At 34.7% G+C, this 16,743-nt stretch overlaps 1 protein-coding gene across 2 annotated transcripts in view; it reads right to left on the bottom strand.

The window, feature by feature from the left end:
* PDCD4 (programmed cell death 4) overlaps positions 1-16,743 on the bottom strand; it is a 26,073-nt gene extending 9,330 nt beyond the window's left edge. The window contains exons 1-6 of one of the 2 annotated variants that reach the window (XM_077126009.1): positions 16,611-16,743; positions 12,571-12,674; positions 7,003-7,305; positions 5,115-5,209; positions 2,804-2,917; positions 450-671 (exon numbers count right to left, since the gene is read on the bottom strand). In XM_077126009.1, coding sequence (XP_076982124.1) covers positions 450-671; positions 2,804-2,917; positions 5,115-5,209; positions 7,003-7,305; positions 12,571-12,613 — 777 coding nt within the window. In that variant the 5' untranslated portion in view covers positions 12,614-12,674; positions 16,611-16,743. The remainder of the gene's footprint in view (positions 1-449; positions 672-2,803; positions 2,918-5,114; positions 5,210-7,002; positions 7,306-12,570; positions 12,675-16,610) is intronic. The other variant, XM_077126010.1, reaches the window with a different exon arrangement.

Here is a 16,743-nt window from a genome sequence, read left to right as displayed (position 1 = left end):
CAGAAGTATAACTCATAAATTTTCTAATTTATTTCTCCCCAAAAGTGCAAAAGGGAATAGTCTTATGTAATTATTTTTATAATAAACACTTGTAGAGCAAATTCAATCCTCAAATATAAGAATCTACATTTTTTCAAAATCCTAGCTGATAAAACAGCTTAATTATATATAATACAGAATATATAGACAGCAAAAATATATGACCTATAGACTATTCAAAGCATAAGTGGAAAAGTACCATATAAAATTGAATTTATACTATGATGAAACTGTTTAAAACAAAAAAGAAAAGCTAGGAAGAAATCAAAATAATAGAGGGCTATTTTTGTGTAGTAGGAAAATAAGGGTCATTTTTCCCCTTCTATCTACTAAAATTTCCCAGGAACATGTCTTATTTCTATAATTGGTAGTATGAGGGGTGAGAATGAACAACAAAAAATCATACAAACCTGTGGTGCTCTAGGAGTATCCAGTGCTAATTCAGGTAGATCTTTCAACAATTTATCAAATGATTTTTCTACATCATTTGTGCTCATTACTGTCCCACAAAGGTCAGAAAGAAGCTTAGACGTCATTTCTCTATGACTAGCCTTTCCTTCCAATGCCAAGGACACTGCCAACACTGGTACTCCACTTTTCATTTCACCGAGATTTAAATCTCTTAGCATTTCCTATTTTAAGGAGGTAAAAAGTATGTTACAACCTATCAGTTGATAAAATTTTATTTAAAAAAAAAAAATCAACTCATCCATACAGCTTTCCCAACTTCAGGAATAATACTAAAGCAGTCATATTTTGTGAGTAGAATAAATACATCTTTCTCTGCATATAAACTGGATACTGATCAACTCTGTCAAGCTTTAACTGCCTGAACATCAATAAAACTAAAAAACGTGAATTAAACTTAGAATAGTTTATTAAACTATATAACATTGCTAAGTTTGCCATTAGGAGTTGAAACTAATCTTCTGCCTTACAATCTATTAAGACTATTTTTAGGAATATTGTTTTATGAGTATTTATAGAGTGATTTGTTTCATATTGTCATAGGCTGTTCCCACTCTGCTTTACTGCATAGCTTTCTTTAAACAAAATTTATTTTATACTTTCATATAAAGTTTAAAATGAGATCTTAGGGCAGTGCAACAGTGGCTCAGTGGCAGAATTCTCAGTTGCCATGCCAGAGACCTGGGTTTGATTCCCAGTGCCTGCCCATGCAAAAAAAAAAAAAAATAAGATCTTAAACTACTTTTAAAGTAGGATAAATGCTGGGATAAAGTTAAACTGGTTACTATTAAAATAACAGCCGCTAATATTTATTGACCACTTATAAGGTACTAAGCATTGTAACAACCAGCTCCTTTATAGTATCTCATTATCAAATAATCTTTCTTAATCAGTACCTTTGGGGGAGGTACTATTATATCCATCACATCCAAAGCACAGGAAAATTAAGAAATTTGCTGGGGGCACACAGCTGAAGTGGTTGAGTTGGAGGTAGAATACAGACAGTCTGATTCTAGAGTCTAAGTTTTAATTCAGTAACTTAGAGAGACTTCACCTTTACTCAAAATTTTCTCAAGACCTTTGAATCATGGTATACAACTAAGAAGGTACCAGATCAATTTTCATAACCACCTAACTAGTGTCCTTATTAGTAGTAGTCTCTTTCCACTCCATTTCATCTTCTCAAACTGCCCTTCAACAACTAACTCACTGCCTTTAAACATGCTATTCCCCCTACTTGGAAACCCATTTCATCCACCTTAACCTGACAAACCCCCAAGCATCCTTCAGATGGCTCAGTATCACCTCTTCTATTACTCTCCATTTTATGCTTCCACAGCACTCTGCTCATAGCACTATTCATTTACATATTAACAGCAGTCCCTCCTCTTACAGGACTTTTTTAAACTCTACCTCTCTATAACAGAATTTTTCATATTATGTTTTAAAAATAATCTGTTTATATACTATTTCACTCACTAGACTGAGCTTCAAAAGGGCAAGAATCTCCTATCACAAATCCTTTAATATTTTTTATATTCAAATCCTGCAAGTCCAAATATATCAAACCTCACAACATCAGACAAATTAAGAAAATCCAGTCTGAATTATAAGAATCTAAGCAATAAAAGTCTGAGCTACAATTTTACTACTTTAATTTTGTTACAATTTTATTACCTCCAATAGTTCTAATTAGACGAAAAATTTTATTTCGTCCTTCCAGATTTACTTTACAAACAATTAATAATTAGCACAGTAAATATTGCCATACAGACTATGCTCCAAAAAAGCTAAATTTTGTTCTTCTGGCTTCGGTATACACTCTTTTTCTCCAATCTTTATACTTGTGTTCTTTTTTTTTTTCCAAGGACAGAGTACTAGGTACAAAGAAAAATTTTATCTTAATCCTGATCATTGAAAGGAATGTCAAAAAAATGGAACCAAATCAGGCATTCTCAGCCGAGATCCCTAAGGAGGTTTCAAAAGGTCCATATATGCTCTGAAATTATGCTTAAAAATAGCATGTTATGTAATTTTTCAGGGAAGAAGATAGCACATAGCTCATGTCAGACCTCAAAAGGGGCCATGATCCCAAAAATGTAAGAAAACCTGATCTAAATTAACATGATTTCACTCCAATTTTTAAGCTAGAAATTGGTTTGTACACAAGAAAATACTTATACTTATTCAGCAAACCAAGGGATATTCTAGATATTTATATTTAAATTTATAATAATTGATGATTTGTGTTTCCTCTTCTACATTAAATAAATTATACCTGTAACTTTAAACCTACCGCAACTTCATTAGTATCTCCATGCTCAAAATACTCCTGGATGATTGGTGTTAAAGTCTTCTCAAATGCAGTCTCATCCAAAGGCAGAACTACAGTTTCATAAACACAGTTCTCCTGGGAGGGGAAGGGGAAAAAAGAGTTACACATTAAAGAACAACATATTCAGATAAACTATAATTGTTTTAGGAAAAGACAAACACATGCGACATGCGCTGATCAATTTTATGGCAATAGAATCTATATGTCACTCCTCTTTTATTAAAATCTGAATACAATAAGCTAATATACAGCTTAGAACTATTAACCAGAGCAAATATATGACCTGCCACAAGGACTCCATGTCTTCTGTTAATTTTTTCTCTCTCACAAAATCAGTCCTTCTATGACCAAAATGTTTTAAGATGGCTTCCTATCATATCTATTATTCTCACTTAAAACTTCACTTTTTAAATAATAAAAGCAGAAATCAAAGCCTTCATGATTAGTAAGTATTATCATAATAAAAGTCCCTATAACAAAAATCAAAGTTTTTGAAAAATCTCTAAAGAAAAGTACATTGCAATTGAAATTTCAAGACGTAAGATTAATGTCCATCACCAAACCATCCCCCACAAAAAATTCCCAAAATGTTTTTTTGCAACTTGTAACTATCTTCAGTCTAATACCATACACTTGAAAGGCTATATATTAAAAATTAGAATAAATATTTAGCAAAGATTTTATAGTCTCTGAACCCCACTGGTTTTAATTTTTTTTCATATTCTCTTAAAAATCTGTTCAGTTCAACTAGCTAAAATAGATAAACAATATATAATAAAAATCACACACATACTCACACACACACAAAAAATATTTTTGTGTTTAAATTTCTCATTACTATTATTATGGATTAAATTGGATCCCCCCAAAAGACACATTCAAGTCCTAACCCTGGTTCTGTAAATGTGAACTTACTGGTAAACAGGGTCTTTGAAGATATTATTAATTAAGACAAACCCAAACTGGATTAGTGCCAGCCCTAATCTCCTTATCTTTGAAAGGAGATAAAATTTGGACACAAACACAGAGAGCAACAGTCATGTGATAGAGGGAGAGATTGAATTATGCCATCACAAACCAAGGAATACTTTGGATTGTTGGCCACCCACCAGAAGCCAGAAAGACATAGAAGAGATTCTCTCCTTCAAAAGGAAGCATGGCCCTACCAACACTTTGATTTCAGACTTCTAGCCTCCAGAACCATGAGATAATAAATCCTGTTTAAGCCAACTAGTCGGTGGTACTTCGTTACAGCAGCCCTAACAAACTAAGGCAATCATGGCATGTCTTATGAATAAAAAACAGTATTTTTTTTTTTTTTTTTTTTTTTTTTTTTAAAGACAGAGAGAAGGAAGGAAGGATAGAAGGAAGGAAGGAAGGAAGAAAGGGAAACATTTTTAAACATTTTCTTGTTTTTATTGTATTCTGTTTCTCCGTTTTTGTTACATGGGCTGGGGCCGGGAATCGAACCGAGGTCCTCCGGCATAGCAGGCAAGCACTTTGCCCGCTGAGCCACCGCGGCCCGCCCAAAAAACAGTATTTTTAAAAACACATTATAATGTCTCGGATTTGAGTCAAAATAATCCAGAAAATGGGGGCAGTGGGGGAAAACCACAAGAGGGAGAATGAATGGAGTACAGGATGAAATAAGCTTGGCCAGAAATTAATAATTTTTGAAGTTAATAAAGCTGGAAGGCAAATACAAACAAGCTTATTACACTCTCTACTTGTTAGAAATTTTCCACTAAAAAGATACAGAAAAATATACAAATTCAATATAAAATCTATTAAAAATTTACATTCTCAGCATTATCCCTAGAAAAAAGATCAACACATGGCAAAACCAAAATTAACCAAACAGTCATCACCCTAAACAGCAACATTACAAAGGAACCTAATATTTGTAACTCTTTTATGACATTCAAAAGTATATTCTTCTCTCAGTTATCATTCATTACTATAGAAAGAAACCATATTAACAGAACTTAATGAAAAATGATCACCTGATGATTTACTTGATAATCATTCTAAGTAAATTTATAAAGACCTGCTTTTGATGCACTTCAGAAATCAGGTGTAAATTATCACATGCACTACAATCAGTAGCCTTGATTTCCTATTCCAAAGTTGAACTAACAATCTGAAAGTACTATGAATATATATATGATATAAAAAGTAAAATTTTCTAGTGATAACTGTAAACTACAAACAAGGTAAAAAAAAAAAAGCTTACAAATACTTAAAATTTTTAACAAATGTAAAACATCAATACCTGGTCATCATCATAGTTAGGATCTTTCACATCCACCTCCTCCACATCATACACTTGTCCAGGTGTACCCCATACACCTTTGCCTCCTGCACCACCTGAAAAAGTTTAGAATTGAGAAAGGAAAGACCATAAATACAATGTCACAAATACCATCCTAGACTCATATATCACCAGGTGAAAAGAAATTAAGGAGATTAAAATTAAAAGCACAAATACCCAACTGAAAAAACAGTATAAATTATCCCATCTGTAAGTAAGACACACACACATGTATCAGGTATAAGAACCACACTACTGTAAAATGTGTGAGATGAAAGTCACTGAAGATATATTCTTTGTTCATTTTTAAATTTCAACTGTTAAAAATTTTACTCATCTAAAATTGACAGGTATGGAACAACCGTCTATGCATATAGTTTATATATAGTTTATAACTTTTAATTTAATTAAAATTGAAATCTGAAATACTTCTGGATGTTTAGATGTTAAATGACAACTAAAAAACTGCATTTTAATTTCTAGGCTAATTTTTTCCAGCTTAGCATAATAAGCTTTTTATTCAGATCACTGCTTTTTCAATAATGGTTCGATTTAATATATTTTATAACCTATTTCCAAAAACCATCAATTTGAAATAACATAAAGTTAAAACTAAAAAGGCAGATGCTTTAAAATAAAAACAAAAACAAAAATAGCTATATTGGGGACCTTGAGGAAATGGATAGCTCTGACATTTTTGGGGGCTCAAACAAAAAGAACACATTGGGCTAGTAAGTTGTGACACAGAAATGTAACAAGGGAGAAATTATTTAAAGAAACTCAATGACCACTGTGAAATATTTTAAAGTCAAATACTCTTTAGACATAAAACTATACATTAAACTATTTTGCAATTAGCAGTGTTAGAAATAATTTTGCATTAAGAGCATTGATAATTATTTATCTCTACGTATACACAAACCAACCAACAGAAGGGCAACAAATCCAACTTTCATAGTTACTTTCCTATAGAAATTTAACTGAAATGTTTTTATAAGGCCCAATATATTGTGATTTTATTTAAAGAATCTTAAGAGCGTCACCAGATTTTTGTTTTGAGGTTTTTACTTTACACCTACAACATAATCTTTGCCACTAGAGCAAAATAGAATCTCATAATTAGGTTTCAGTTTGATCCATCAATGACTGTAGGGCCATTTAACAAATAATTTTTAACAGATCACAAAAACTTTCACAAGATGGCTAGGCTACAAACTGAAGGTCCTACCACTCAGAAGCTGGTGATATCTCCAAATTGTACTGAAATCCTACTATAGACAAAAACTGATAGATCAGACTACATCAGTAATCATTAACTCATTCAATAAATTTCAGTGCCTACTAAATGCTAATTGCTACTCCAGGTATTAAGGAGACAACAGTGAAAAAGCCCAATGTACACCAGCACCCAAAATAGTTACAGCTAAAGAGAACTAGGAACCATGTCTATGAAATGATTACAATCCTCATTCAGGCATTACCAGGTAAATTTATATTTATCATGTATTCTTAATACATTTAAGACTTATTAAAGATACAATGAATTTCTAACTCTGCTTCTTTCAAACAAAGTAGAAGAGTACATGTACAATTCATAACTGTGAAAATTATCAGTGCATGTTTTGTTGGAAGTAAGAGGTAAATCTACCCAAACAAGGAGAAAAAAGCCTCAACCTAAAGAAAAACTGGGATGGTCCTCAGTTTATTTCTCTGTAAAAATACACAAACCTTAAGACCTTATATTTTGATTGTTTAAATGTCTCTCATTCCTACAACAAAGAAATCCTAGTACATAGAGTCAGACAATTTTTTTTCCCATTTGTTTCTGTGGACGTGGTAGACTACCAACCTTTCTTTGGTAGTCCTCTTCCTTTCCCAGATCTGGATCGCCTGTCTAGCAACCTTCCCTTTGGACTGGTTGGCACAGTTACTCCACTTCTAAGGGTTTCATTTCCATTATCACTGACAGAATCGCCTCTGCCAGAGTCCCGGGATGAGTTTTTCCGTAGTCTCCTTTTTGCCTTTGCATTAATTCTAGCTTCGTTAATAGAGGATGCTGAAATCCAATTTCCATTTATCTCATTCTTTATTTCCTCAGTTCCAGCATTTTCTTCATCACCAGAAAAGAGAGAGTCACTTAAATTATCAGGATCTTAAGGAGAAAAATAAGAAAGACAATTCTAAATGCTTTAAGCATCTATATACTAGTTACAGTCATAACTTATATTAGGATGAATTATATAGGATTACCATTTTATGTAGGTCAATACATTCAAATATCAGCAATTTTATATGTTCTGTCCAATAATTAATAACAGGATTATTTACACATCATAGTAAGTAAGCCAAGGCACTACATTTTGAGGAACAAAGTTTACTGAAAGAAACATGTTATCTCATACATACAAATTATATAATCTATATTAATATCAATGCGATATAAAACCTTCAGACTTGTGAGCTAAGAGAATTAAGCAATTGCAAAACTAAGAAAAGACTAAGTCCTGAGAGAAGGGAGATAAACCAATATTTTCAGAATGTTGCTATTTATTTATAAGGTGTTGTGCTGGGCACTTTGTCATTAACCCACACGTTTGGCAGTTAATTATTACACCATTATATAGATAAGAAAACTAAAGCTTAATGTTTAACTGACTTGCCAAACATCCCACAATTAATTACAGATACCTAGGAAATGTTAGGAACCCAACTAGAGCCTGAATGGCATTTGGAAAATAGGTGATCATATATGATTATTGAGCTGAAGTTTGAGGCTTCATTGCCTTCAAAATAAAGCATACTTCCAAAGCCATTATCACATAGTCCTAATGCAACTCCCCAAATCTGACTCATATTATTTACAATCCTCTGAAAACCTTTCAGCCTATATAAATATTTGCACATTATATACTGAAAGAGCACAATATATTTGGAGCTCCCAATGGTCCCTCTACTCCCTCTGGTCATCATCACTGTTCTTTTCAGCTATCAGAGTCCTTTAGGAAGGCGCTCTCAAGTCTAACTCTCTTGATGAAAACTCTCCTAACAACTCTAGCCACATTCACACTCATGTTCACATAACACTTATTTAACACATCACAGAAATCAAAATTATTTATTTTTATATAGCTGTCTTGCTTTTTCAGCTAAATCATAAGCCTCAAAGGAGAAATCATGCCTAAGCTGAATTTCTTTGTATCGCCAGCACCTGGCAGAGTATCCTTTGTATAATCAACTCAAATGTTTGTAGAGATCATGTAGAGATACTAAGCTTTATTCTGAAAGCTTTACATGTCAGAAAGACTGCTGAATTATTTACCACTGGGCCAGTGGTAAATAATGTTAGCTCAAGTCCAAGTTAAATAACTTGGAAGTTGAAATGGTTTTAAATATTCCTAAATGTAATAAGGATGTATCAGGTCTACATGGATGGGCATTAATATTTTAAGTGAATATGCTGAAACTAAAAATCTTTAAAAATCAACCTATTAAAAGCATAGAGGTTAAAATATTTAACAATTAACAATTCGTGACCAAAAATTATAAAAGTTGGGGACAAACATTGTGGTGATTAAAAAGCAAAAACAGGGCAGGCCACGGTGGCTCAGCAGGCAAGAATGCTCGCCTGCCATGCCAGAGGACCCGGGTTTGATTCCCGGTGCCTGCCCATGTAAAAAAAAAAAAAGCAAAAACAAAGTCAAACTGCTACATTACTGTGATAAAGTAGTCTCCATGTCTTCAGTCTTCAAGCCATTCCCCAAAGTACATTTCTAAAACATGTCTCCACTGAAAACCCATGAATGGCATTCTCATTGTCTCCAAGTACAAGCTCTTTATCTTGTAATTTAAGGTCTTTCATGACTTTCCCCCATCTTACCTTACCAAAGTCATAGCTCAGCACTTCCATATGCATATAGTCAGAGTTTAGACTTGATATCATAGCAAGTGATGGGGAAATTAGTTTGCTAGAGGAATACAGAATATATCAGATAAAAGAGAAAGTATAAAGTAGTAGACCAGCTAAGAAAAGATTGCAGTAATTCAGTTACAAGTTAACAAGAAGAAAGTGACACTTTGAATGAAAAAAACAAAGGGCTTTTAAATAGAACAGATTCAAAATTAAAGAAGAATGAAAATATGTATTAAAAATTTTTAGACTGGGATAGCTTAATGTAATACCTGGATATATCCCAGAGTATGTTGGGCAGATAATTAAATACTGTTGACAAAGTCCTGAGGGACTGGAGAGGAAATATGGAACTACTATACTTTCCCAACTGGGAAACCTGTGATGTGCTCTCAAACTCTGGGAACTCTCAAGTAATAGGCCAAGCCCTAGATCCTGAGGCTTGCTCTTACGAAACTTAGTTCTGTAGCAGAGAAGCTAAGCCTACCTATGATTATGCCTAAGAGTTACTTGCAGAGAACCTCTTTTGTTGCTCAGATGTGGCCTCTCTCTAAGCCCAAATCTACAAGTAAAATTATTACCCTTCCTTCCACATGGGGCATGACATCCAAGGCTGTGAGTCTCCCTGGCAATGTGGACATGGCTCCAAGGGATGAGCCTGGCCCTGGTACCTCAGGATCAGCAATGCCTTCCTTATCAAGGCTGGGGGAAGGGGGGACCGGGTGTGGTAGGGAAGAAATGTAACAAAATAAGGTATCAGTGGCTATGAGAGTTCAAATAGTCAAGAAGCTATTCTGAAGGCTATCTTACGCAAGCTTCAGCTAGATATTGCTAATTGTCACCATTTGTCAAATCCCAATCAATATTCCTATTAACCCTCAAGAACGCCTAGCTCTACCTGAGATCCTACAAAAGTTGCACGCACTAAGTTTACTTTTCAGAAGCCTAGATTCTTCAGATGGCTCCTAGGCCAGGTAAGTCCTGAAACCCAGAGGTGCCAGTCTCTCCAAGAACATCAACAGTTTCATCTCCCTATCCCATATTATCAGCACCCTTTTTCAACATGAAAAATGTTGAAAATAACCCAAATATCCGAAAATGTGGAGTGTAACCCATAACAAACTTTGAAATCTGTTCTATAACTCCTTGTTAAAATGTACTTTGAAATGTATTGCTTTTATGCATAAATGTTAGATTTCACAACTTAAAAAAAAGTTTTTAGACTGGGAAGGGAAGCCACAGTTAGGAGAGTGAGTTTGGGGCATCATCATAACCATCATCACAACTGAACCACTACTGCTTTCGTCATTATCATTATCACCATTACTTATCAGATGCTTGGTTCTATGTTAGGTACTTTATATACATGGTCTCTATGCCACACAAAATCTATGAGGAAGCTGTTATCCTCATTTTACACAAGGAAGGTGTTTCATAGAGAAGCTATATAGCCAGAAAGGATTCTGGCCAGGATATAAACTCATGTTTTGAATCTCAGATGGCAATACTATAGAAAATACAAAACTAGAACAGAGCAGAATGTTGACAGCTCATGAGACAGAGAGGATGAATGAGGGCATGTAGTGTTAATAGAGATGAGCAGAAAATTAAGGGGAAAGAGAAAATTAAGGGAAAAGATCAGAGATGAGACAAATTAGATGGAGTTTCCAAGTGAGAGTAGGTGGTTATAAGAGTAAATATCTACCTAAAACATAATGCTTTCATTGCAGTTAAACTGGCCCAGAAGATAAAAGACTAAGATAATAAATAAAATGCTTTCCACTGTCCTTTGAGTATTAAAATATTCAATTTAAACATTTCTCCTCTAATTGAGTTGTTTTTGGTTTTTGTTTTTTTGACTATTTAATATGTTGTAAAATGTTTTTATGTCTACAGCAGTAAACATTCTCTCCACAGGAGGAAACCAAAGATCAGAGAAAATAACTTACTTACCAGGTACTAACAGAACTGGTAACATTAGCAGTTAGAATTAGTATACTAATCTGCCTGACTTGAATTATTTGATACAAGAAGAAGTTATTGCAAACAGGGTCTGTCTTAGGTACATCCAAGCACTGAAGACCTACAAGTCCCTTATTTTAAGGCAGTCAGTACTGGGAAAAGACATTAGGATTAGAACTAGGACTTATTGTAGTCAGAAAATATAAAGTATAAATCTTAGAGCAGCACCATCCAACAGAAATAGAATGTGAGCACATAAGTAATTTTAAAGTTTTTGGTAGCTACACTAAAAGGTAAAAAGAAACAGGTGAAATTAATTTTAATGTATTTTAATTCAATATATCCATTTCAACATGCAATCAATATAAAAAATTTGTTAAAATATTTCACCTTTCTTTCATACTAAGTCTGGAACTCTGGAATGTATTGCATACCTACAGTACATCTCAATTCAAACAGTCACATTTCAAGCACGCAATACCCAGATGTAGATACTGTACTGGGAAGTGCAAAAAAGAAGCAAGTACCTATATGTGAAAGATACTCTTAAAATATATTATTACCATTCCCACCTCAATGAAAGGTGGGCATGTTACCCATTTACAGCCCTAAAAAAATGAGTATTTCTATAGCATGTAGCAGTCCAGAAATAACCAATAATAATTGCAGCAATTTTTTCAACTACAGTTTTCTAGGTCACTTTATTTATTTTTGCATGGGCAGGCACTGGGAATCGAACCCAGGTCTCTGGCATGACAGGCCAGAATCTAGGTCACTTTAAATGAAGTTTATAAATACAAAATGGCAAAGAAGTTTCAATTTCAAAGTGTCTTTTTTAAGTCAAAAAAGTTGTACACAATAATGAATTAAAATCATGGAAGAAATGAAGTTGTAGTATTAAATAAGAACGATGATAAGTACATTTAAGTTACAGGAAATAGAGCTTCAATGCTAAAATTATAAAGAAAAGAATTACGTAAAACATATCAATATGAAAAGCTTTCACTATGCAGAATTATGCAAAATCCTATCTAACTCTTGGGAAGAGTATTCTGAAAGCTATAAATACATTTTAAGTTAAGTTCTTCAGAATTTGGATATCTATTCCATAAAACCCATGTTCATTTTTATGATAAGGGTAACATTCTATTGAAGCATCATGGAAAATTAGGAGAACTAGCCATAGGGAATAAATAACGTATTATTAGGAAAGATACCAAGATGCCAATAATAGTTTATAGTGTATAAATCACTAACCAGAAGGTATGAAAATATTAATAAGCAGATTCACTGTTCTCCATTCTGCACCACATTCATTATACATTTAGGAGAATAAGAATGTGTAGAACACAAATGATGGTCAGAAAAATAAGGACATGATGGATTTCCATAAAACAAGAATCACAAACTTAATTTTAATAATAATATGGTCTATTTTCTTGTAGCATGAATAAGTAAAAATGGTTTTACTATCTTGTTTTCATAAAAATATGACATGGCCTGAAACCTGTTCACACGACAGTAAGGGTATGAGATACTATTACTTACCTGTGGTGTTTACATTCAGTACCTGCTCATTTTCTACATCCATTGTTCCTTAATTTCGTTTGCACTGATTAACAAATTACTGAATGGAGATCTTTCTTTAGAATCTATTTTTTAAAAAGAAAAAAAAAGCTTCAATATCTTCTAAACTTACATAATTAACAAAATTCAATTTACTGAATCACACCATTAAAAAAAGTCACCACATAATTTCCTTTTTTTAAAGCATTCATTTTATTTTCAAGATAGCTTACCCTAATTAGCATTTGATTTCAATCTTCTTAACAAGTTTATGTGAGCCAAAAAGAACCCAAATTTTAGCATGTGCCAAAGTACCCCTATAATGTGAAATTAAAAGATATAATTGCTACATGTTTATTGCAAGTTAAAGGAACACACATACAGCCCAATCTTTAAGGAATACAGGCCTAAATATTAATCTGATATACATATATAGGAACACAAATATTGGAAAGTTCTCTACTGATGGATTATGAGAACTACTACAAAATACAAACAACACAGTTTTAGCTAATCAAAAATATCACATGAAAAAAATTTTTTAAAAGAATATCACATGATTGTGTGATTGTGTTACTTTTCACACTAAAACATGTCTGAAAGCAGATATATCTGCCATTTCTTACCTAGGTCTCTATAAGTAATAGATTTCTATTTTAAGACTTCAATATTTAGAGATTTTTTTTATTGACTTTTTTCTATAATAGGTATATTGTTTTTGCAATCCAAAAAATCCACTCTTTAAAAATAAATATCTGACCTACTTCAGAAAGAAATAAGTACACTGGCATAAGCATCTCAATATTGTAGAGCTCAGTTTGAAAAAAAGGGCTTAAAAATTAATGCTAGACCAGTTCTCTATTTTTTTAGACAATTAACTTAGTCATACAAGTAAAATGTTATTTGAAAGAAAAACTATCAGGACTATAAAAAATAATTTTCATGAAAATATATTGTAAAATATATTACCAGAAGGTATAACCAAATAAGATTTCAGAATCTCTCTGGAAATACTCTAAATAATGATAATGGTTACCATACTTAAGTATTTATCTATTTGTCATATAGGTTAGACACAAGTCCTTCCAGTTAATTACAATCACTTCACTAGCTCTCCTTTTAAGATATAAAATGTACAAATGAATGAAAACACCTATTTATCTAATTCCAGAAAAGCATATATTTTTTCCTATAACATAACCTACTGTTATTTTAGGATAATAATGATATACAATATATCTCCTGAGACTCAAAGATGAGGCTGACTTTTAAACTCCTCAGTCTATACACTATTATTTTTAATATTTTGTAAGTTTATAACCCTTTCTCCAGAAAAAAATTTTATAAAACAAAAATAAATATACACTTTATGATAAAATTATAAACTTAATATTGGCATAATCCTTATACTATTAAGATGTTATCATATTGCTTCACAAATTAAGACGGTGAAGTCAGTCTAATTCCATTCAGAATAAATAAATTGATATATGTGATTCCATATAATCACTTTTCAGAATCATAATTCCTATCAATTCTGGATTTAAGGGAAAAATGAACCTTAAAAACATATAGAGAGCTAACACATAGATAAATAAACAAAAATAGTGTCCTCCATGGCTGAAAACGTCACATGTTTCATTTCAGTGCATAAATTATATGTTATAGGAAAAGGATAACGTATGAGTTTTTAAACTAGAGTTACATTAAAATGCAAATGTAATCTTTGAGAGAATATTTTCTGCAGGACCTAACTAATAAAAGAAATGAAATTATTATAACTGATGTTTACAAAGCCCTTTATAATTAAAAAAGAATTTTACATGCATTATTTCACACAATTCTCAGAACAATCTTGAGGTAGGTAACTCCCATTTTGTAGACAACTAAACAGATTCAGAGAGGATAAGTGATCTGCCCAAGGGGAAAACAGGAGTAGAATCTAGATATTCAAATTACAAATCCAGTACTGTTTGCACACATTCAATATCAGATTTTAATATCCCACAAAAAGATTCTCTTTTAGGGTTAACAGAAAGAAGCTTATTAAAACATACTTAAATTGTTATAGTACTTAAATAACTGTTTTCCAAACACTAAAAATAATATTTGTTATTTTAAACTATTATGCAGAAGATTTTCGGCTTGGCAAAGAAAATTATCAAGTAATGACTATCACGTAGAACTTAACCAAGATCGTTTTTATTACATAATCACAACAATAACAACAAAAAGTCCCGCGTCTTTAGGCAGTGATAACGCAATCAAGAACTCCTGGCCATTTTAAGAGTGTAGATAAAGGCTATGTTTCATGTTTTTACTCTCTTCAAAGTAGGGATAATTTTTACCACTTAATCAATTCTTAAGCTTTTTGGCCTCACATTTAAAAGAAAATGTAAAGCAAAAAATCCAACCACCACATCCTTCACACTAAAACTATAAAAATGAATTTTCAAAACAAAAACAAAACTATACTTGTATTAGAAAAAATTAATGCTGAAATTAAACATTTTCTTTTCTCCAATGTGTTACACAGAATCAGAAGTATTAAATTGCCAAGTTGATCCCTAAAAGATTGTTGCCCCCGCCAAAAAAAGAAAAAAGAAATTTCTGAAATATACCTCATAAACTACTCTGACATTCTAGAAATCAGATTTAGGCTGCACGTTAGCTAGAAAATTACTTGTATTCCTTCCCGGGCTACAATCACAGTCTATTAGCAACTCAAAATCATCAAGGACGCAATGATGCAAAAGTGACCACAACAGAAAATCCAAGTGGCATTTATGTTGGCAACCCTAACAACTATCTTTCCTTTCACAGTACTGTGTTGAGAAAACAATCAAAATATCATTCAAAGGCGCCTGCTGAGACATTAAGGAATTCAACAGACAATGAAGCAACGTTAAAGGCATAAATAGGAATAAATTCTGAATACATCTGCTGTGGTTTCCGCCCCTCCCCCCTCGTTTTTTTAAAGCATATGGTGGTTTCCCAAAAAGCCTTGCATTAGTAAAGATGTCAAAATTCTAAAACTGGAGGCAATCATATTTTTCCATGCATTTTTAATCACTTTAATCATCGGTAGGTGCTACACTACTGTTAAGTACTACCCAGTCGCTATGGGGAAGGGCGATATGACGTCTACAGACAGTTTTGAAGCGCTTGCAAAAAAAACTCCCTGTGTACACCGCAGCACCCAGCTGACAAATGCAAGAGACAAGGTATACGTTTCACAGAAAGGGGGCTCCCTTCCTGTCTTTTGTTTTCTCAGGAAGATTTAGTTGGACTTCAACAGAAAAAGAAAACCTTTGTAGATGGGGCGCAGCAAAGTTCGCGCAGGCAGAGCTGAGGCGGCGGGCACGTGCCCGCCTCCCAGCGCCCCGGAACCCTCCCCGCAGCCCGCGCAGGCAGGGGAGCCCTGGGCCCCCAACCCCCGGCCGGACCCCTAGGAGAAGCTAAGCTGGCGCGACCGGGGCCTGGGATCCGGGGCGCGGGCGGAGGGCTCAGGTCTAGAAACGCCCGGCCGCATCTTCTCGCGGGCCTAGGAACGCCAAGAGTGCGGGAGCGAGTAAACCTTCCTCACAAAATTTCAGCCTCGCGGGATACACACTTCCCAACCTCTCCAACCACACACATACACCCCCCAAAAAATAAAAATAAAACTTGGCTTTCGGGGATGACGAGGAGTAGCCCTAGCCAGCGAGCGCCCCGCGCGCCCTGGTAAGAGGAGGGGGCTCCGGGAGGGGGCGGGCCCGCGCCGTCGCGCTCTGGGCCCGCGCCCGGGAGGGGAGAACCCGGCCCGGCTCTCCGCAGCCCTGGGCGTTGGGGCGGGCGCGGCCCGGCCTGCGGGACTCCGGGAAGGCGGGCGGACCCGGGTCCTGACCGCTCGGACTGACCCGGCCGCGGCCTCCACGCCCCCTCCCCCTCCCAACGTGCGGCTGCCTCGGAGGGGAGCCCCGGGACACTGGCAGACAGGGCGCAGTCCTCCCAAACGTGAGAGCCGCGCCACCGGTACTGACCCCGTGGGCCGCCGCCGCCACTTGCCCAAGTCCCTGATCCACCGACCCTGACCCTGCTCCTCAGTCTCTGCCGCCGCCTCGGAGCGTCTCTGGCCCTTCTCGCTCTGTTTGTTTTTGTTTTGTTCTACCCAGT

Source organism: Tamandua tetradactyla, chromosome 13, assembly GCF_023851605.1.
Source record: "Tamandua tetradactyla isolate mTamTet1 chromosome 13, mTamTet1.pri, whole genome shotgun sequence".
In the NCBI taxonomy this organism is placed as follows: Eukaryota; Metazoa; Chordata; class Mammalia; order Pilosa; family Myrmecophagidae; genus Tamandua; species Tamandua tetradactyla.
This window is presented reverse-complemented; position numbering and strand designations above follow the sequence as displayed.